The sequence below is a fragment of the Vidua macroura genome, chromosome 2, assembly GCF_024509145.1.
Source record: "Vidua macroura isolate BioBank_ID:100142 chromosome 2, ASM2450914v1, whole genome shotgun sequence".
NCBI lineage: Eukaryota > Metazoa > Chordata > Aves > Passeriformes > Viduidae > Vidua > Vidua macroura.
In genome coordinates, this window is record NC_071572.1 from 42,032,323 (window position 1) to 42,054,634 (window position 22,312).

Genomic DNA, 22,312 nt, shown 5'->3' on the forward strand with positions numbered 1-22,312 from the left:
GTTTTGAAGCAAGCTTCCAAGTTCAGAGATAACACTTCCACCATTCTCCAAAATGTGTGCTTATGATCCATTACCTGGGGTTAGCCAGCTTTACCAACCTATTTGCAGGCTTTCCACCTACATGCAGCTCTGCAGTTCTCTTTGCAGTGCTGATTTAGACCTCTTAATGCCAGGCTCTTTTCAACTTACACATATGCAGAAATGCTCAGGGTGACACTTTCAACACAAATACAGATTTCATATTTAGATAAAACCATGATTTGAAAACATGGAACATAACCATAAAAACAGCTTAATGTTCAGTATCAAAGACAAACACTTAGCAAATTGCCACACCATAACCTTGATCTTGAAAAGATCTTATAAAAGCTGATCACAAGGAAATAAAACCCTCAAACTGTTCTTTTCTGTTCTTTCTAGGTAGAAAAGATGTGTTCAGTACTGCTTAAGTTGTTTGTATGATAATCTCTCTCAAACACAACTTGAGGGCTTAGTGTTTGGAAGCCAGTAGCCCTCTTAAAGCCTCTGTACATCACAAGAAAATCATGCAGGAAAAAAAACAATAGCCTTAAGGCTATAAAAAGGCAGACTACACAAATACTGCTCTGCAATAAGAAAAATCATCAGAGAGCACCGTTCATCTTGCAACAGTGAACATAATTACAAACCTAAATTTTGCATTTGAAACTAGGAGACAAAAATTATGAACCTCTCTATGCATATCTAATCTCTTTTTTCAACATTAGCCAAGCCTGCAGGCACTTAACAGTCTGATTCTTGATGTCATTGTAATTAAAGGCAATACTCACAAGGCTGATAACCATACCAGCTGTAAGCTTAACCCTTATCTCAGCCAAACTGACAACTGCAAATGTGATATCTAATTGTAAAGAAAAGAGCATTGGAATTTATTATGGATACTATGGCTTTTAAATCCCATAACCTTGAAAATAAGTAAATTATATCCACCCTACCATCAAACTTCTTGTGCCGGGATACGAAAGTCGTGCGTACAAAGTGACTTGTCTCCTCCACTAAGTTTTCAAACTCCAGTTTGCTCTGTTGGCTTAATTTGTCCTCCATTTCTGAGGTGCAGCATGTGTATTCCTGAGGGCAGATTCTCAAATGTTCCCCTGGAATCACAAGAAAATGAGAAATTAGAAATATTTGAATACAGATAGAAATGTGCCAGAAACAAAACACACATGATGGGTCTTCAGTTTTGGTGGGCTATCCAGGGAACTCTTTAAGTCAAGCCTTAAAGAGATTGACAGGAAACATCTTGAATTTGTATCAACAACTTTGCTATAGCTGGGTAGTCCTCACAGGTGAGAGGAGACACACTTTGAGAGTTGTTTTGATACTTCAAAAAGTAAAACTGCCTCACACCAATTGTTCAGCCATGCTGAAGAAGCCTTCCACATTTACTGAAGCATACTTAAAATTTGAAAAACAATTGCTTGCTTTTTGTTTGTATTCAAATTGCCTGGAGAAATATCTAGTGAGATGACCTATTACAAGCCACTGGATCGCTCAAAAATTGCAAAACAACAATTTTGCATTTGTTGTCAAAACCTGAAGAACAGAAATTATGCATTTTTGTAGACAGGTCCCACTTGCCCAAGTGCACCAAAACATTGTTCCCTTCTCCCCTTCCTTCCCCTCTCCTTAAGTGTATTTTAATGATTGTGTTTGGGTTTTCTTGGGCAGTATTTCTTGTCAGACTGAGCAAGTGCTCTGCTCAATAGGAAAAAACAGTGAAGAGTTTAATTAATGCTTATATTATATGGAAATGCAATGTTAAAGGTAATGAAATCCTCTTATTTAATTCAATAGATTTATCTCTTGAAGCACTCTGCCAGTTCTTCTAACAATATTGCTTTCTTCAGTAAAATTTGCACGTGGAAACCAATTCTTTAGCTCATGAAATTAAAATGGTCTGTTATTGCATGAAATGTGAATTTCCAATTGACACTGTACTAAGGGTGTCAGAAACATTTAGCTTGGTTTGTACAAAGGCAGAAAATTCTACCATTTCCTCTTGAGAAATAAAGAGAATGATCTGCCTGTATGATTAAAGTTACTTGTAAGGCAATGAAAACATTTAGCTTTCTGTACACCGAATCCTGATTTAAAATCCCTCTGCAAATCTCTTAAAGGTGCAAATAAAATGATATACAAAGCCCAAGGGTTAAATAAATACTGGGGACCTGATTCTTATTTATATTGAGGCTCCTTTCTACCACTGCTGAGCCATAAAGAAGACTTAAATGGAATTTATACCTACTTTAAGGCTGCCTTTCACCATTCTTATTATATAGTGAGGAGAACCAGGCCCTAAGTTTTATGCTTCCCAGGGGTATAATACATTTAGCTGCTGCATCATTTTGAAGACAGCATCAAAAAGAGGTTTGCACATGCTTAGAATAAACACTGTCTTGAGTTTGCCCTCACCTTATTCGAATTTATGTTTCAGTTCTCAAATGAAGTTTTAACTTGAAGTTTAGTCATTCCTCAACCCTGACTCCTCACCCCATCTTAATTTGTTTTTTCTGCAAGAGTTTGTAATATATGAATTATAAAGCCATGTGGTTTCTTTTAGCAGTCTCAAGACTTTTTAAAAGCTCACATCTATACATCTTCAGAAAGGATAATTTTATTATTATCAGTTACTGTTTGGCAGTACCACCACCTACAAGTCCCAGTCATGTCCAAATGAACCATGATATAAAACTTTGTATAAAACTGGGAAAAAATTATATCCCACAACCACCAAAATATTGTAAGGATTGCTTCCCATATCTGCTACACCCTCCCACCACAAGAAATGAATTCCTCTTCATCCTCAAAGTCACACATCTAAGCCATAAACAACACATACAGGGACTGGTGAGCCAGCTGCTGTCAAACATAAAAGATAGTGGCAGACTAATGTTTGCCTTACCCTCTACATTTCTGTCACATTAAACTGCAACTATTCAACAGGTAAGGGAGGTGCCATAATAAGAAACAATAAAAGTTATTTCAGTAACAGTAATGTAAGTTTTTATTAGATGTCAGAAAGACAAGTAAACTTGAAATATTGTATCATTAGAAACAGTGCTGTGTGCTTGATTAAATAAAAAAAAAATACCCCATCCATAATGTCTGCAACCCCCTTTCCTCAATAAATCCAGGGGTTTTTTTCCTCATTGAAAATACCTACTTTCCCAGTTCCAGTCAGAGTGGCAGTTTATGCTTTTTATTATGGTAATATCCTCTGGTGCCATTGCAACCCAGAATTTTTATAGAATTCACTTTTCTTTCCTCTCATCATCTGAAGTTCTTATTCTTTTTTTTCTGTCTGGCTCTGTTTGTTTCTCAGAATTGAGAATTGTCAGGCTATAAGCTGGCCTAATGGTAATCATGATGGCACTGTGCTTAGTAAGTAACAGCCATGAGTCTAAATTTTTTAAGACACTATACTATGTTGAGTATTATGACAAATTAAATACTATTGAACAGACATTTTTGGAGGAATAGTTTTTTTTTTTTTTCTTTTTCTGATTTATTTAGAGTCTTAGATTTGCTTTGCTACAAAAATTTTTTCTCACTTTACCTGCTACAAATTCATTCAGATTCCTACTAATTGTTTTCTTTTACATGTATTTTCATTAAGTTTCTTCCTTTTAATTCACTGGTTATTCCTTCATTCATGAGGCTCTTGACTGAAGAAACTCACATTTATCAGAAACATTCAAAACGCCTACATTACACCTCATTGACTTTTTCTCCAAAAATATGTCTTCCTAAATCATCTATACTAGCCACCCATTCTCATCACAAAAATTTTGCTGTACAATAATGAAGTTTTTTCAAAACGAATTTCTAGTTCTTCTCTCCTCCCTGTTGATATATTCTCTGCATTTCTGTAGAAAGAAATAATAATGGAAATATTGTGCTACTTTTCATATTCTATTTCTAGATTTTTGCTTTCTTCTCTTTCCTGCACTGGAAGATCAGGTCAGCCTACAGATAAAGTAAAAGAAAAAGCATTTTCCATTGGTTCACACCAATGGAGTCTTTGTATGCCTAAGATGTTCAAGCTAATTTTGTAAAAATAAAGCTTTTAGAAATTTTTGCTCATAAGCTCTGCAGTGTTTATACTGGCCACGACTGGCTGCAGTTTCCAGAAGTCCGTAACTTGGACAAAAGCTCATGTGCTTTCCTGGGAATGGCAAAGGGAAACTCTGTGACAAAGTAATTTCTGTATGCTTAATCTTTGGTTTTCTTTTTTAAGAGCATGATTCTCATTTTGTGCTTGTTCTTATCAAACCTCCAACTAATGTTAGAATTACCAGGTCATTAGTTCACTCCTTGTTAAAAAAAAAATGGACACACTTTTCTTAGCATAAAAATAGGGGGTTTGTTGGAGTTTTTTTGGTAGTATTTTGCTGCTTTTTTTTTTTTTTTGTTGTGGTTTTGTTTTTTTTTCTGTTTGGTTGTTTTTTTTTGTTGTTGTTGTTTTTATTTTTTTTTTTTTTTGTTTGTTGTTGTTAGTTTGGGTATGTTTAATTAAGGGGTGTGTGCTTTATTTTGGATTTTTTTTCTTCTTTTGTGCAAATCTGTGACCTAAGAGGCTGTTTGGATTGGAAATAACTCTGCAGGCTAATTTGATTGTACTTCCTCTGATTTTTTGAATAGGATCATTTGCCATTTGCATTTTGTAGAACATTGTTCTATTACCATAGAAAGTGTTTAATCACTCATTTGTGTATTTACACACCTCAAGTATTTTGCAGGCTGAAAATGTGCTCATAACTAATGTACCAGTTCTTGCCCTCAGAAACTCCATATGGTCTCGGTTCTTATGCTAATTTTAGCAATGATTTTTGTGGCATAAGTGGCATTGGTTATAACTGACTAGTTTTTCCTTGCTGCAAATGGTGTCTCCCCAAACAAGTTTGACACGAGTGTAGTTACACTGCACCAGCATTCTACCAGGCTGAACAGCTACTAACTCAATATTCCCAGCAACCTACCACAACTCTTCTAACCACTGCTTCCAGCTGAAGATGCTGACCTACATATCTCTCCTCATGTGGCTTATGTTATATAAATCAAATCAATTGCCTACTACAAATTCAGCTACCAGTATTCAATTTCAGTTTTATTACAGCTGTAATCTCACACCTGCCTTCACATGATCCAAATTGGCAAGTTTTGCAGTTGAATTTGGCAATCCTGCTAGCAATGCTGCTTTGAAGTGTGATAAAGCAATTTATAAAGCACTTGTTTTATATTCAGATGTATTACTGTTTGGTGTCCTTAAAATGTGCTACAAAACTCAGAAGTCTTTAAAAAATCGCATCTTACAGCTCTCAAGCTGAATAAATGCTTTTACTGCGTATCAAAATGCCAGAACTGATCTGAGAGTGGTAACTGCTTGCAGAAGATACAGTCTGAAGGATCGCTAAACCCTATGGAATATAACACTGCCCTTAACAATTTAACCACCAGATTTCCTGAACAGCTTGGTTACATTATTAGAAATGGAAGTATTATCACATAACATATTTATTATCCGGCAGAATTTTTTTATGGGTTATGTTGCAAGTTTAGCAATTTTAGAAGCAATTCTTTTTCAGGCAGTCAAAATTTTATAGTTCCTATTCTAATCATAAATTTAAAGTCCTGATAGTGGTCTGTTCGCAGAATGGTAGGGCTAACTGTATGACTGGGGAGAATAGAAACAGAGTCACCACCCTGCTTCATAAATCCAGCAATGAATAAAAATTATTAAATAAAAGAGGTAAATTAAAGATGTGCTTTCAAACTTGCTCACTTTGTATGCATCAACAGAGCCTAAAAGAAGAAAAGGTAGCCCTACATTCTTTATCTTCCAGGTTACATTGATGTGACTTGGCTTTGTCATTAGCTGTGCTCTTTGAAATACTTGCTTCAGACCTGCTCATATTCAGCCACTTGTGGAGAAAGCAGTGGAATTTATTAACAGTATGAGCTTTAACAAAGACAAGTATCTAGTCCTGCACCTGGAACAGAATAGCCGAAGAGCCCAGTACATGCTGACACCCGTGTGGCTGGGGAGCTGCCTTGCTGAAAAGGATGGGAGCTCCTAGTGGACACCCAGCCAACAGGAATCAACAATACCCTGCAGCAGCAGATGTAAATCTGATACTGAGTTGCACCCCCAGGGGAATTTCTAGCAGAGGTAGAAACATGATCATCTCTCTATACTCAGTGCTTGTTAGGCTGCACCTGGAGCACCCTGCCCCATTCTGGTCCCCACAAGACAAGAAAGATGCAGACTGGAGAGCATCCAAAGGAACATCATGAAGATGATCAAAAGACTGGAGTGTAAGGAAAGACTGAAAGAGTCAAGTTTTCATTCCCCTGGAGAAGGAGAAGGCTCAGGTGGGACCCAAGGTATTACAGTACTTAAAGGGAAGGTACGAAGAATATGGGGCCTCTCTCTTCACAAGGACCCACATGGAGAAGACAAGCAGCAAAAAATACAAATCGTACCAGAAGAAGTTTCATCTTGAAATAAGAAAGAAAGTGAGAACAGCCAGACACTGGGACAACCTCCCCAGGGACATGGTGGATGCCTCATTGCTGGAGGTTTTCAAGATTTGATTGGACAAGGGTGTTAACCTGAGACGAGATGATCTGCCAGCATTCCTTTCAAAGTGGGCTCTTCTGTGGTTCTGTGATTAGGAACTTCAGAACTTCATACCTCTCAGAATTATAAACAACTGGAACCACTTTACTTCTAAGTTAACATTTTCCACCCAATTTTCTGTATTTTTTATTATCTTAAAAAATTATTTAAAAATGATGATGAATAGAGTTAAAAGAAAAACCTCATTCAACTTTAACCCCTGCCCAATGTTTTGAGATTTGGATCATTTTCAGTATGGGTGATGATGTTTCTGAATACCTACTTTTTGAAGTTTTCAATTTAAGTTCTCTGGTGAAATCAGAAGCATAGGAAACTCTTAATCGTCACATTAGAAATTTTGTATTAGAGAAAGCTATACTTCTCCAACACACTTGCACCATTCTGTCACATATCTGCAAAGAAAACAGTGTTGTAAAAGAATTTGACTGACAATCATCTTTAATTTGAAAAAAAAAAAAAAAGCAGCACTATCATGTTTTCTGCATTAACTTTTTTAGCAGTTAAAAATAAATTAGAAACATGAATTTTAGCATTTCAGGCAATATTCAAACAGCAAAAATTAAAATATCATTTTGTTGGACAAACCCCTGTTCGCTAACCATAAAGTCCTAAGGCTCCTTCTGACTTTGTAATTATCTTCTCTGTGGGGTATAACAGCCCTGCAAGCAGCCTCTGTAAAACTGCACCTGACATTCAAGTCACAGATTGAACTTTCCCACTCAAACTGAAAGGAAACAGATTATGTTTTAAATTAATTCCATCACAATATTGGCCTGACAAGTGATGACAGGAACAATATTTGCACAGAAAATGACAGCTAGAGGAAGGGAGGGAATCCTGTCTGTAACACACAGATCGTGCCATCAGGCACAGCTCTCCTAATTTTAATCAAAGGAATATTGAACTTGAAAACCTTTTATGTCTGGTGGACTCCAATAAACCTGTGCAACTACCCCAAGAATAAAACTGACTCATTTGTTTGCCTCAGAACTCAAATAATCTTTGCTCAGATTCCTTTTGTTCCTTGATTTCTTTGAGGTCAATTAAAAAATGAATGCCTTCCAAACGGACTGATAATTAGTTAACAGCCTCTTCATTACAGGTCCCACAGGGAACATTCATTTACAAGAAGCCCTGACCCTGCTGTCCTTGGGAAGATTTCAGTAATAAGTTACCGAAGCCAAGGCCAAGGCAAACTTGTTTAGACTAAGACTATACAGATGCTAAAGAAAGAACTGAAGTCCCTGGAGTATTCCCAACTAAACTACTAGAAGCAGTACCACTACTCCAACATTCAGGATCATTTTATTTTCCAAGCATACACAGCCAGACAAATTGTTTTTTGAAAACACAGTTTGTGAGAAGAATCTCTAGTTACCTCTTGGAGAGTGTATTACTGGCTTTGTGCTCAGTGCCTTGTGGAAAGCAAACAGCAAGGCTGTGATTCAGCACCAGTAGTTTCATCATCTCACATGGTTACAATTTTCTGATTTCAAAGCATGCTCCCACCTGGGAACAGCGGCCAACTCCCCCTCCCCTGAATTGATTTTTGCTGTTTATTATGTCCCCTACTATAATAGCAGAAATATCTTATATAGCATTATAGTGAGAAGTAGAATACAAGCAGCACATTTCTTTACCATGACCACAAAACACAATGAAAGGCAGGCTTTAAATTTAATCTGCCCTAAGAACAATTTCATGACTAAGATAGCAGGATGAGATTGCACATATTCATGTATTTATAAAGATTTTAATCAACATTCTTCATATAAAACTGAAATCCAAAGATGTGATTGTAGCACATGGTGTATCAGAAACAGATTTACACCACTTAGGTCATATACCCATCGAAATACTCTTGCAGTAGGAGAGAGTGCTGGACTTAGCTTCCTGGGATTAACTGGGTATGCTGTACTGCCCAAACCAGTCTTTAAGATAGTTATACCATTACTAATATACATACATCAAAGGTTAAAGCTGAATGGATACAGTCATGCCATTTGATTAAAGTGTCAAGTGTATTTTAAAGTTGTGCAGATTCCTTGCTAATCACTGTATTGTCATGCATAAAATTCATGTTTCTAAAATACTAAACAAACCGTTTAAGAGTCATTAATCAAAGTGCTCTCCTCTTATTCTCTTATACTGATGCCTTCAATCAGCCCAGTGAAACCTTTTTGTGCTACCATTAAACAGATTAATCCACTTTTTTGTCTTCTGATTAATAATGACACGCTTTCCTGCAAGTCAAAGAAACAGCTCAGGGAGACAAACATGATAATGTTGAGTTGGTCATAAGTCATAGGTTGTAATGGGTACACCAGTGGTTAAGACTTTGGTGCCTCTGCCATAAATTCTTTATTGAAATATTTTTCAGCCTTTCTTGGTTCCTTCAGGAAAAAGACAGTACAAAAGGGGAGGCTACAATTTGTAAAGATCTAGGAGTCCTGTTATCATACTGACTCAAGGTCTACCCATGAAATTTAGGCCCAGAAATGCTGGCATTTGTCCCTTAATTTCTGTTTGAAGCCAATCACTGTGAAAAGCAAAATGCCTCTACCAGTTCCTAAGTATTAACCTTACTGTGACACAAGCTGTAAGGCATGAAGCAAAGCACTTTCTCCAAGATTGTGTATCTCTGACTTTATAAAGGAGGGGGGGAAAACTTTTTTTCTTTTTTCTTTTCCCAAGAGAAGCATGCTAAGAATACATCAACTAAGTATAATGGCCAGAAAAATTACTCAATGCAAGAGAGGCCAAATGCTGAAAAAAATAATGTCCTATTATCCCCGTGCAGGAGTTCTGAGGTCGGCGAGCCAAATTTGGTGCAAGTTTACTCATCCCTGGCATGGTTCTACAGATCCAATTACTGTTACAATATGAGAAAGTCCCTGCTAAAGCCCAATAAGGTACTGGAAGCAAGGCACAGACAGAATTGTGGGAGATTCAAGAAAAAAACTACTGATATAGGAAGGTGTAAAACCCTACAGGAAAAACGTGGCAAACTGGAGGGTGGCAATGAAGAAACAAGGAAAATCAGCTACTTCATGACCTAAATGATGACTGCATGAACACCTGAGAGTTATCAGGTGACTTATCACTATGGTAATTGGTCTATTGCTTAGCCTCATAGCTCATTGGTCCTAGCTGGACATACTCTGTGGTGACTCTGGGAGCCTTGACTCTCAAGGGTCACGGAAAAAACAACCCCAGCTGCTCCTCCTGATTGGCCAAGTAGAAGAAGATACCAGAGTATGTGGATGCCTTTTTCTGCAAGTGGCCTCTCTTTAAGGTGGAAGGGTCTCAGAACTATATAAATAAGTATTTAGGTCTTTCCTAAAGGTGCAGAAGAGAATGTCCTATGTTCCCACAGTAAATCTTACACAAGTAAGGAATTCAGACCATTTTTTCAAACTCATATGAGTACTGAAATTACTCTCCTTCAGTAACAGGAGGAAAAAATACAGTACAGATACCCACTGAGAATGTGCCAGTGGATTAAAGATCATTAAAGATTTTTTTTGCCTATTGACTAACTACTTTCAGACTGTTTTGATTCACTTATGTGACAAATATAACTTCATGGAACTGAAAATACCCATGTGTTAAAGCATGCATAAAAACACTCTGAATTAAAAAGCTTCTAATTATCAATACGAAACATAGGTTTCTCACTGGACATTGTCAACGATATAATGCAAATAGAAATTTTGTATTATTGAAACCATGGATGGGCAAACTTTTTATGAATATGCAAGAAATTCTGAAACATTTTCAATAAATTATATTTCTTTAGGAATCTCAGGGTTCAGTGAGGCCTGACATTCTTGAAATCCTGTTCATTGCTGCTTTCAGATTCTCAGTTTCAATAACTAGCTGTCACATCTTGTAGAACTTGGGTGGGGTGTCCAAATCCTCCCATATTTCAGATAAGCTGGACTTATGGGCATCCTCTGAAAAGGGAGGAAGCTGGTATGTGTGTGACTAAAGTTGCCTGGGGGGCGTATGGACTAAAGATGGTTCAGAAAACAGTGCTGTCACTCTTCAGCAGAAATTGGAACGTTTTGAAGGATTCCTGAGCATGAACTACGTGGTTTCTTTCCTGTTACAGGCCCAGTGCTGTCTCAAAGCTTGCCAATTTTCATAATCTCTGAGGTTTCCACATTATAGGAGGTAGAAATTCTCTTAGTTGCTGGTTCAGGTCAAGTTCTCAAGATTATGTCCTTTCCATGTGTATCCAAGGGCTATAGGTATATTGCTCAACAAAAAGGACCTAGCCACTGATTCATATGGTTAGAGAAACTTGCAGTCATGCTTCACAGGGAAAATCCCATTTAATGCACCTAAAAATTTTGGGTGAGGGCTTGAGCTAATTTCTTAGCCCATTTTCAAACAAAGATCCTGACAGGAAGGATTGTTGCTTTGCTTGACTTTAGGATCCCTCTGCTCTAGAGTGGGATCTGGACAGGCTGGATCGATGGGAAAGGCCAATGGTATGAGGTTCAACACAGCAAAGTTCCTACACCTGGGTCCCAGCAACCCCACTCACTGCTACAGACTGGGGGCAGAGTGGCCAAAGAGCTGCCCATTGGAAAAGGACCTGGGGGTGCTGCTCAACAGTCAGATGAAAATGAGCCAGTGAGTGCCCAGGTGGCCAAGAAGGCTAATGGCATCCTGGCCTGTATCAGCAATAGTGTGGCCAGCAGGACCAGGGCACTAATTGCTCGCTTGTATTCTGCACTGGTGAGGCCACACCTTGAGTCCTGTGTCCAGTCCTGGGCCCCTAGTGTAAGAAAGACTTTGAGATCCTGGAGCATGTCCAGAGAATGGCAACAGAACTGATGAAAGCTCTAGAGCACAAGCCCTGTTAAGAGTGGCTGAGGGAGTGGGGGATGTTTAGCCTGGAGAAAAGGAGGCTCAGGGTAGAGTCTCTACAACTGCCTGAAAGGAGGGTATAACAAGGTGTCTTCTCCTAGGTAACAAGTGACAAGAAAGAGGGAATGGCCTTAAGTTGTGTCAGGGTAGGTTTAGATGGATATTAGGAAAATTTCTTCATGGGAAGTGTTGTCAAGCCCTGTAACAGGCTGCCCTGGGAAATGCTTGAACTGCCATTCCTGAGATATTTAAAAGATGTACAGATGTGGCTCTTACGGACATGGCTTTTTGATGGCCTTGGCAGTGCTGAGTTTTCAGTCGGTCTCTCTTCATAGTCTTTTCCAACACAATGATTCTATAATTCTAACAGTGAATTAGAGAAGGGTGCTTCAGAGGTCCTGGCAAGAGCAAGCATGACACCGTCCTTGACTTTAAGTGGTTTCCCAGCTTGAAGAAGGATACAGGGCAGGTGCGTCCTGCACTGCTGAGGCTGCAAGCTTGAGAATGTAGGCAGTGTAATGGATGCAGGGTAATAGAAAAACCTGTTTGCTACATCATGGTGTTTTTTCAATCAATATTTTCCAGCAGAACACTGTTTGCTCTGAAAAAAACTTTTAGCTCGCTCTAATTAACAGAAACTATGCTTCCATAATATCATCCAGCCACAGTAATCACTGCCAAAAGGAAAAAGAAAGCTTTTTAGAGGATAGCAGCTTAGCCACAACAATTTCCCTTTTCCACTATTCCCAATAGTGTTTGAGATCTAATCTATTGTTAGCCCTACAGAGTGGGCATTTTGTCTTTTGTTCATGTGGAACTTCTTGTTTTGGTTTTGTTTTGTTTTTTCCCCCTGCATTTAGACATGAAACGAATCTGAACAATTTCTTTTTACCTTATTTTATTATTGTACTTCTATCAACACCCTCTATGGACTGTGGTACTTGGTAAGGGTCAAGGTCTTCAAAATCAGTAACTGAATGTTTCTTGCTCTTCAAGTGTTTTAATGTTAAAAGTTTGACCTTTATGATTAAGGATCAGCTTGAAAGGAAATCCTTTTAGGTGTCTGAAGTCTTCTCTTATGTAATCACATTTTTGAATGGACATTTTTAACTGTGTAAATTAAAAGGCTTGGGTGCACTTTTATAGATTTAATCAAAGCATTTCAATATAGAAGAATAAAGTAATAAGCTATACCTTTTCTATCAGTCGTTTAGAGAATTACTTTTACCTTCTTCATATATCTTTTTTGGGGGTTCATTTCTTCAGTACAATCACAGCTTTTGACTGGCACCTTATAGCAGTGACCAGCCTCCCATTAATTTGTGGTTATTTTACAAGTCACACTTAAAAAAACCCCAGAACTCCTGAAACAACAACCAAACTTTAAAAAAAAAAAATTATTGAAAAAACATCATCTTCAGGGTATAATAGGCATCATATTTTCCTAGATAAAGCTTAATATTTCTTCATTATGATTAAATGGGCTATTTCCTATAAAGAATACTAGGCACACTTTGTTACTATTTACTCTGTGTACTTTGGCTGACATAACATGGACAGATACTATCCAAAGTGAGTACTTGTCTCTTGGAGAAAACTCTTTGCAGATCTATAGCAGATTGAGCCAGAAGGGAAGTTGGCAAACACTATGTCAAAGTCCTTTGTGCTTTTTGCCTGTAGTATAAATAAGACTCTAAGGCATCTGTCTAAATTCAGATCACCTTGAGTACATTCTTGTCTTAGTTCCTCCTCTCAGAAGCTACTCAGAATAAAGTATTCCCAGGCCTCTGCTGCATGGATGGAGCCAAATTAAGGTATAACAGTAATGACAGGCAAAAATGTAAGGAAGTCTGAGGATGTCTGTATGAACCTCAAATGACTGCGCACCTTATCCCAAAAACTGTTAAAAACAGCTATAAAATTCATAAACCTATGAAAGCCACCATGAAACCACAGCTGCTGCTGAAGAGATGATGTTTCCAGGTTTTATTATTATCTCTGAAGTTCTACATGTAAGGACTTCTTATTCTCTGTGAGAGGGCCCATTGCCTTCCTGGGGTGCCTTTGGTTAAACAGTTTGAATTTGCCTTCCTTTACTCTCTTCCTCCCTTCTCCTCCTCTTTGGAGAGAGCCCTGTGGCTATGCCAAGGGGCTCTGTGATTGTGCCATCTGAGCAAAAGTGGTGCTCATTTACAACCCTAACAGGGAGTGACTGTGATTATCTATAGAAATCCCTGCAAACAGCAAGAATAAATCTGTAAAATAAAAGCTAGGTCAACATGCACATAATTCCAATATGAATCATGTATATTTAGGAAAGAGCAATATTTAGATTTTTTTTTTTTTTTTGTAAACTGTGAACTATATTTCAACCCTGGGCTCAACAGCAGCAGTAGTAAATATATTACAGGACTTTTTGGTGCTCTGTTGGACTAATATATGCCTAAAATCTTGGGCCTGGAATATTTTGGGTTTTTTCACCTTGGCAAAAAAATTGTTAAGAAAATAGTTCTAGGCAATATATTATTCTTTAAATATTAGTTACTAGTAATTTCTAAAGTCTATAAAGTTGACATTTTCAGCAGTAGTATTGACTTTTACTGTCCTTACAATTTTTAAAAATAGATGTCCTAATAAAACTCACATTATCCTTTTCCTTATCAGTGTCTGCATTGATTATCAAAAGTAAGTAATATATACTGTATTTTCCTTGTATAGCACAAATAGAGTTATAAAAGATGACTGACAAGTTACAGTTAAGGAATACATCCAGTAAACTATAGGTGGGAGACCATCAAACTGTCTTTCCCAGCCTTTGCAGAGTAAATGTCTACAAGTAAAGGTAATGCCTGCAATTACCAAAGAGAAAAAAAAAAAAAGTTATTTGGTAAAATGTGCAAAGCATCTAAAAGAAGATCTCCACTCACTGTCATTTCTGTATGTGTTTTAAGTTACTGCATAACTCTGTCACAATTCTTGAACATCAAGCTGCAAAGTCTCTCTGTTCTGTTTTGATTTGTGGGCAATAAGGAGACCCAGGAGATGGAACTTTGCTCTGAAGTGGTGATTTACATAAACTGGAAATAGTATGGACAAGTTATGAACATTTGCACAACACTGAGTATGCAATTAAAAGCATGGAGTGCCAAAAAGATTTTTTCTTCTTGTGAAACTGTTGCAAACCATTCTCTGAAAAAACAGAGTGTCGTGGCTGCTTCTGTAGCAAAAAGTGTATCAAGATCAGTCTGCTCATAGAGGGCTAATGAGATAAGGCAACAAATCACTTTCTGCAAAAGAAGTCATCAGCAAACAAGCCAGAATGTTTTATGAAAAAGTCATATACAAAATATACACATCTGCCAGTAAATAACCTCTTCACTGAGCTGGCACTTTTCTAAATTACAAATTAGGGATTCATGATCCTAATAAATACAATATACTACCAGTTGACAGGTTTCACAGCATTTTATGTTTCTGAAGGAGATTTATAGGTTTATAATGAGGAATAATATAATGCAGGTGCTATTAACTTCACTAAAAGCCATGTGCAAAAAAGGAAAAGGAAATCCTTTAATTCTTGATTAAATAGAAAATACCAAAGCTTTTGTAAAATTTTTTTCTTGTCTACTGTTTTCTAAGGAAAAAAGTCCCTATTTCAAGGCAATTTCTAAGCAGTGTAATTAATGTGGTGCAGCTCACTAATTGCCTAATGAGTACTGTGTTTAATGAATATTCTTTTAAAGTTTATGGCTATTTTCTACATCCATTCAGCAACAGCAGTTGCTCAACTGCAACAGTAGTTTTGAGCACTTGTTGCAGATGCTGCCAACCATTTTCTGCCAAATGCAAATCCAACTACTTGAGTGATTGAATTATCACTGCCAATCTTGCTGATACTACTGTTAAAAGATTAATGTCCTAAAGGGAGAATCAGATTACTACTAGCATTCTTTTAACATCACTTTAGGAACACTCTAAATTCCCTTCCACAGAATAGTATGCTTTTCAAAATCTATACAGCTAAATCTATATAGATTTAGTCTTCCTCACAATATGGTTGCAAAGTATCTAGAGCTGTGGTGGGTTGACCCTGGCTAGATGCCAGACACTCACCAAAGCTTCTCTATCACTCCTCTCTACAAGTGGACAAGGGAGAGTTTATGAGTTGAGATAAGGACAGGACTCACTGATTGTCAGTATGGGCAAAACAGACTCAGCTTGGGGGTATTAACTGAATTTATCACTAATAAAATCAGAGCAGGTTAATGAGAAGTAAAATATATCTTAAAAACACCTTCCCCGAACCTCTCTCTCCTTCCCAGCTCTACCCCCTCCCCCAGAAGTGCAAGGAGATGGGTCTAGAGATCTCTGACAGGACCCTGCTCCAGCACTGACCTCTCACAGGTTCACAGCTTTCTTTTGCGCAGCCATGGGCATCTTTTGGGCATTCCGTGTGGGTCTCCTCCATGAGCTAAGGGTGGATCTCTATATCCCCATGGACCTCCATGGGCTGCAGGGACACAGCTGCTTCACCATAGGCTGCACCACGGGCTGTAGGGGAATCTCAACTCTGGCACCTGCAGCACCTCCTGCCCCTCCTTCTGAACTGACCTTGGTGTCTGCGGAGTTTTTCCTGGCACATGTTCTCACTCTTCTGTTCTCTGGCACCCATTACAACTGCTCAACTTTTCTTCCCGCTTCTTTAATATGTTATCACAGAGGTGCTACCACCATTCCTGATTGATTCAGTCTTTGCCAGCAGAATGTCTATCCTGGAGCTGTCTGGTATTGGCTCTGCTGGATGGAGGGGAAACTTTGGGCAGCTTCTCACAGAAACCACCCCTGGAGCACCCCTGCTACCAAAACCTGGCCATGAAAACCCAACACAAAAGTTAAATTCTATCTTAATGGAGTTATCCTACAAAATTAATGATGCATAGTCTCAGACCAAGTTCTAAAACTACACAAAAACTAATTAAAAACAAGTCACAAAAGAGCTATCTAGGCTACTCCTTGCTGTCATTTAGTAATTCACTAGTATCTGACAACTCATAAAGTAACTACCACAGGATAACATTACTTCCTAAAAAATGAAAGCTACCCACAACATCCAACATAAACTCTTAAATGATGATGATGATGATGATGATGATGATGATGATGATGATGACAGTAATAAATTCTGCAATAACTTTTGCATCTGAGAGTACCACTAAACTCTATGTGATAACTTACACACCTGAAGTCCTTCATCCATAAAAACTGCCAGCATTAAAATTCATTAGGACAAGCTGTTGGAAAATGTATTTTTAATTGATATTTGGATTTTAAATTTATAATTGTATTATTACTTATCAATTATTGATTATTGAATTATTGATTTTATACAGCTACAAAAATACAGGACAATTTGGGTATGGTCATGACCTCCACACTCATGATTTGGGCAAGCAGGATCTAAAATGAATCAAACATGCTGGCTTATAGTTAAAGTTGTATTTGGTATACAATGAAGTAGTATGATTCATGTATCAAATGATTATAGTCCTTGATGCAACCTTTCCCTATTATAACCTATAAATGTGTGACTACTTACTCATAATCAGATGATCAATTCAGTCAAGACAACCTTAATGTACTCATATCTAAGATATGTAAGGAAACAGCAAAGTAAGCACCTTTACTGTTATCTTCATTCACGTTATACTTAAAAACTTCCAGAGCAAGAAACTAGAAATTTTGTGCGATCAACTTCCTGCTACAATAATCTGAAACTATCATTACTATTACCACTAACATAAAATTCTGCTAAAAAGATTTAAAAAATGGAAGCCATATAATAATAAAGACTTAGGCACATATGCTAGTGACAGAATCTTGTAAGGTCCCACAATAATTCTAAGTTGATTTGCAATATAGTAGAACTATGAAGAGCAAATAAGTAATACAAAGAAAATGTTCAAAGCTTTAACCAATCTGTCTCCTTCAGGAATGAATTCTAGAGTGAAGATAAGAACTGAGCTCCCTGCATTTTTAAAGGTAGATGCTGCATACTTCATGTCAAACTGCAGTTCTGTGAGTACAGACTGCAAAGAGAAGCAGCAAGCAGTGATTTAATGCTAATTTAATACATCATTCAGAGTTGAGATAGCATCTAAGACTTGTTCGACAAGACACTCAAAATACAAAATGATCAAACTGAAATTGTGTTAGTTATTTTATGAGCAAATCAGGTCTCTGAATGTTGCAGAATATCCTTTACAAGGGGCTGTATCATCAGAACATATTAATTAGATGAAAAGTAGAGGTACTACAGGGAACGACGTCCACATCGGTGAAAGTGGGATTCATCAAAGAAATACAATGGTATCATGATGTTCCCCAAGTGACTACATCATACTTTATTAAATGTTCCCATAGCACGGCATGATCATTTTTGTGCATTATTTCTGCTGCTCAGAAATGAACAAAGGTCACCCATTTTGTTTCATGGAGTCAAGCTAATATAATCTTCAGCTCTGATCTGCCTAAATTGCCCTTTTGCAAGTTTGAATGATCCCACAATCCTCAAAAAAACAAAAAAAAATGCAGTCAAACATGTCATTTTCTTTACTTACCCACTTACTCAATGCATAAGTTTGCATAACTATGAGGCTCACCCAGGATTGGACTGCAACCCTTAGATTGTCTCAGTTTGATTTTGGATAGTGTAATTAAATTGTCAAACAAAGGTCTAGTGCTTTTGAAATATGAGAAGGAAATGGGGACTGAAAGAAAGGGAAATGAAAAGAGAGAGACAGTCAAAGTGTATTAATAATGAGGGTATAAATAATGTAACATTTGTCCAGAAAGAACCATATCATTCCTATTTTAATTTTCATAAGCTCTCAACTAAAATAGATTATAAAAGCAAATCACACTAATTATTTAGACAGAACAAAATCTCACATTATTTCAGATACTTTGAACAGAAAGAATGTCACCTGAATAAACGCACCAATAATGCCACAGCATTACCATCTTATGGGATCACAAAAGAATGAAGGTTAAGGAATATGAAGTGTGGGATCAAGTAGGCAGCTTCTGCTCCAAAAGAAGTACAGAAATGTGAGTATGAGCTTGACTATGCCACATGCTTTGGAGCTGCATATCAGTTCCTTTGGCTAGCTATTTTCTGGTTAAGCCAAGCAGGCAAGCAGAAAGTATCTCCTGGTCTTGTACATCTTCCCGATTGAGACATGGCTCCTAAGAAAGTATGATCCAGTGTCAGGATAAAGGTTGAGATCTTAAAGAAGCTTTTTACAGTTGGAGATCTCCAGGATGCGACAGTTGTCCTTCCTGCGGGCTCACTCTGCAACATCCACACCCACAAACACACTGTAGCTTTCAAGATTTTGCTCAATGGCACACAGCTTTGCTGTGAATACAATACATTGGTATTTTTCCACAGAACCCTTGCTTCTACAGCAACTTTTAAGAGGTTATGTCAATTAGCATTTTTTTTCATGCCAAAACACAGCCAAAAGAGGATAACAGCAAGCTTGTATAGCTGCATATGGATGACAAACCAGACATATGGAGTGTGAAAAAGAGAAGTGAAATCATTGAAGAAGAGCTAGCAGATAATGGTTCATACAAAATTTTGCCTTTTTTTGAAACAATGAAAAGTGAAAAATGTGGTATTTTTCTAGATGTAGTCTGTAGTATCCCAGATTTCTAGAATTCATTTAAACAATCTCATTCATATATTTTTACTTTACTGACTGATGTTTTTGCCTTCAGTTGCACTTAGATCTGTATTGTTATTTATCAGTGTACCATAATAACAGAACCAAATACATAGAACTTCAAAAATATAATAAAATCTTCACATACAGTCTTCCATAATCATATTGTCCTACATACATATGCCTTCAATCTTCAAAACTGACTATTCAGTCTCACTGAAATCTGCCATATGGGCTAACTTCAAGGAGAATTAGTGTTCTGAAATTGTAAGTCACCTAATGGTAGCAAGCTGAAACTTTAAAAATATGAATTAAAGCTCAATTTTAGAGAGACACTAAAGAAAAAAAAAAAACAAAAACCTATCTCCACCCCCCACCCCCAGGCAACTGAGCTGTTAAATTACAGTTGAAGCAACTAGATCTTCATAAAAGCTGTGGATAAAAACACTACAGTTCATCATACAGTATTTTAAAATAACACACTTAAGTACTGCTGCAAACTAAAATTTCTTTTCCATTATCAAAATCTTATGCCTCTAAGAAATTAAAATAAAGACAGGAGTTTTCACTGTCAGTCCATAGTAAGGATAGTGTCTTAAAAAGATGCAAAGATTTTTCACACTGTTGTCCTGGTTTTGGTACTGTGTTGTTGCAGAAACATTCAGAGGACAGTGTTGCCTAGGATGCTTCACTCACAAACTAAATTAAAATCCTTTTAAGTTTCACCAGGAATAGATGGGAGAAAATAAAGAGGTATTCTTCTTCTCAGTACGTTAACTTTTTTTTCCTGAGTAATATTTAATGCAAATAGAAAGAAAAGAGTTTTCTGGTCTGTATCTTCAGTTCAATTCTGTAGAACAGACTTCAGATACAATGACTGGGAAGACTCCCTGGAAAACCTGAAAGACCTGCAAGATTGAAAACCTTTTTCCTCTTACCAGTTTTCAAGATCTGCAACTTTATGAAACCCCTTCTGCACAAATATTTTCCAAATGCATTTTTCTCCTTATGCCACATTGGAAAAGCTGCCTTTCTGGCTCATTGTGCTGTTTCCATTTTTCTTTCAGAAAACAGCCAATAGTTTGTATATTCACTTGGGACTGGTCTGCAATTCATTCTAAGCAATAAATTTAAATAATAGGAAGATCTGAACATTTTCAATTCTTTTTTAACTTTTTTACATCTGACTAAAATGAGCTGTCTATTAAAGTGGTAGTCTACTGGGCTCACCTCTATCCATGTTACGTGTCTCATAAATATTCATAAACTTGTTTTGATGTTGAAAATTATTCTATTGTTTTTGTGTTATCTCACTGTCCTTGAAACAAAAGAGTGCATCATACTTGCAAAGAAGTTTTCACGTATTGTCTACCTAAAGTTTCATATCCACTACACATTAGAGGATCTGGATGATTTCAATTTAATTGACAGGTAATTCTCAGAAGTGTTGAGACAAAAGATTAGTTGTTTTTTTCAGAAACAGTGTCTTAAATGATAAACTTGTATCTATGAGGACTTGCATCTTCCCAGAGCAAAGTGCAAAGATTCATTCAAAGCATTTTTGTCAAGAATACAAGTGCAAGAAAGTACAAGCTAATATTGGTCCAAAGTTATTTTTTTTAAAAATTAGAAAGTTGAAGATATTTTCAGTTTGCAGTGTATTAAAATGGGTATTTAAATGATTTTTAATTTTAAAATAAAAAATAAAAACCCACATAATTTTCAATATAATTTCCTTCTGGCACTTAAATGCATTACAATAAAGTCTATTTACTTTGCATTTACTGCAAATTCCTTCACTGGAAGGAGGACTTTGATAAGCATTCAGGAAAAAAATAAATGGTAACGGAAAAAAAAAGAGCCTCTAAATAGACTAAAATTAAAATTTTAAAACAAAAAACATGCTGTCAACAAGGAAGCTAATGAGAGACTATGTTCTCTTAAAACATATCTAAAAAGAAACTTATAATGTCCAGCTTGAATATACATCACTTAAGAAGGTTATTATTTCATTTCATGATGGTTTGTGAGCCCATACAATTTGTGAGGTACTTGATTACATTTTTTCCCTGTGAACACTCTCAATAAACACTCCAACACATGCAAGTCCTACTAGTTAGAAGAAGAACATCTCCCCAGGTATAGTGCAAGAGTACTGTGGGGAACCCCACACAGTTTAGGAAGTTCCCAAATCCTCCTTGACTGGGAATTCCTGGATTGGGATTCATGCTAGATCAGCAGTTACTGTCTAACTACTGAATTATGTCTCAGTCACTACAGAGAAAAAATATGTTTGTGTTATCATTTTGACAACCAGTTCTGTAAAAACTCTCGAAGTTAGGCAACATTTTTCATTTGTGTTAACCTTGATATAAAGCTCATCAGAAAAGTCAAGACTTTTTTTCAGAGTTACACAGAAATAAGAATTTTTTTTTTCTGAGAACTTTCTCTTTCTCAGGAATTAGGTGACTGTTCATGTATGTATTTACATTGGGTTGGCAAGAATACAGAATCACAAATGTCAAAATCAAATGTGAGCAAATTTGCACTACAAATGCAAAGTACTGGTAGCTGAGAGAAACCTACGTATGTTCTTCTTTCAGTTCATAAGTGTTTACATGCAAACCTGGATATTCTCATAAGAACAGAAAGTTCTATCAGTGGTAAATTGTTGGCATTTCCTAGGCACAGTGGTGCATAGCTGGCTCATCATCTAACACTACAGAAAGCAACACTGAAGACCAAAAACCTGTTTATTCAGTAGATGACAAAAAAGAAAAGGGACAACACCATAAGGTAAATGTCTTTGTGGCAATAGTGACATGTTTAAGTTTTGATCTTGAAGGATGTACTCCCTGTTTTGACAATATAGGATAAATTGTATAAATGAAAATGCTGAAAAGAAAGCAAGACACATGGGATAAATGCTAAAAATGTCATTCCTCCTCAAACAATAAATGTAAGGTAAATGGTATTTACTGTGTGCTAATTCATTAGAAACATTAAAAAAAAACTTTCTTGAGAC

The 22,312-nt window shown here is 36.9% G+C and overlaps 1 protein-coding gene across 1 annotated transcript in view; it reads right to left on the bottom strand.

Annotated features, from left to right (window-relative positions):
- Positions 1-22,312, bottom strand: part of GPC6 (glypican 6) — a 726,495-nt gene that overhangs the window by 504,526 nt on the left and 199,657 nt on the right. Inside the window, exon 2 of the mRNA XM_053970101.1 lies at positions 975-1,133. Within this exon, the coding sequence (XP_053826076.1) occupies positions 975-1,133 (159 nt within the window). The remainder of the gene's footprint in view (positions 1-974; positions 1,134-22,312) is intronic.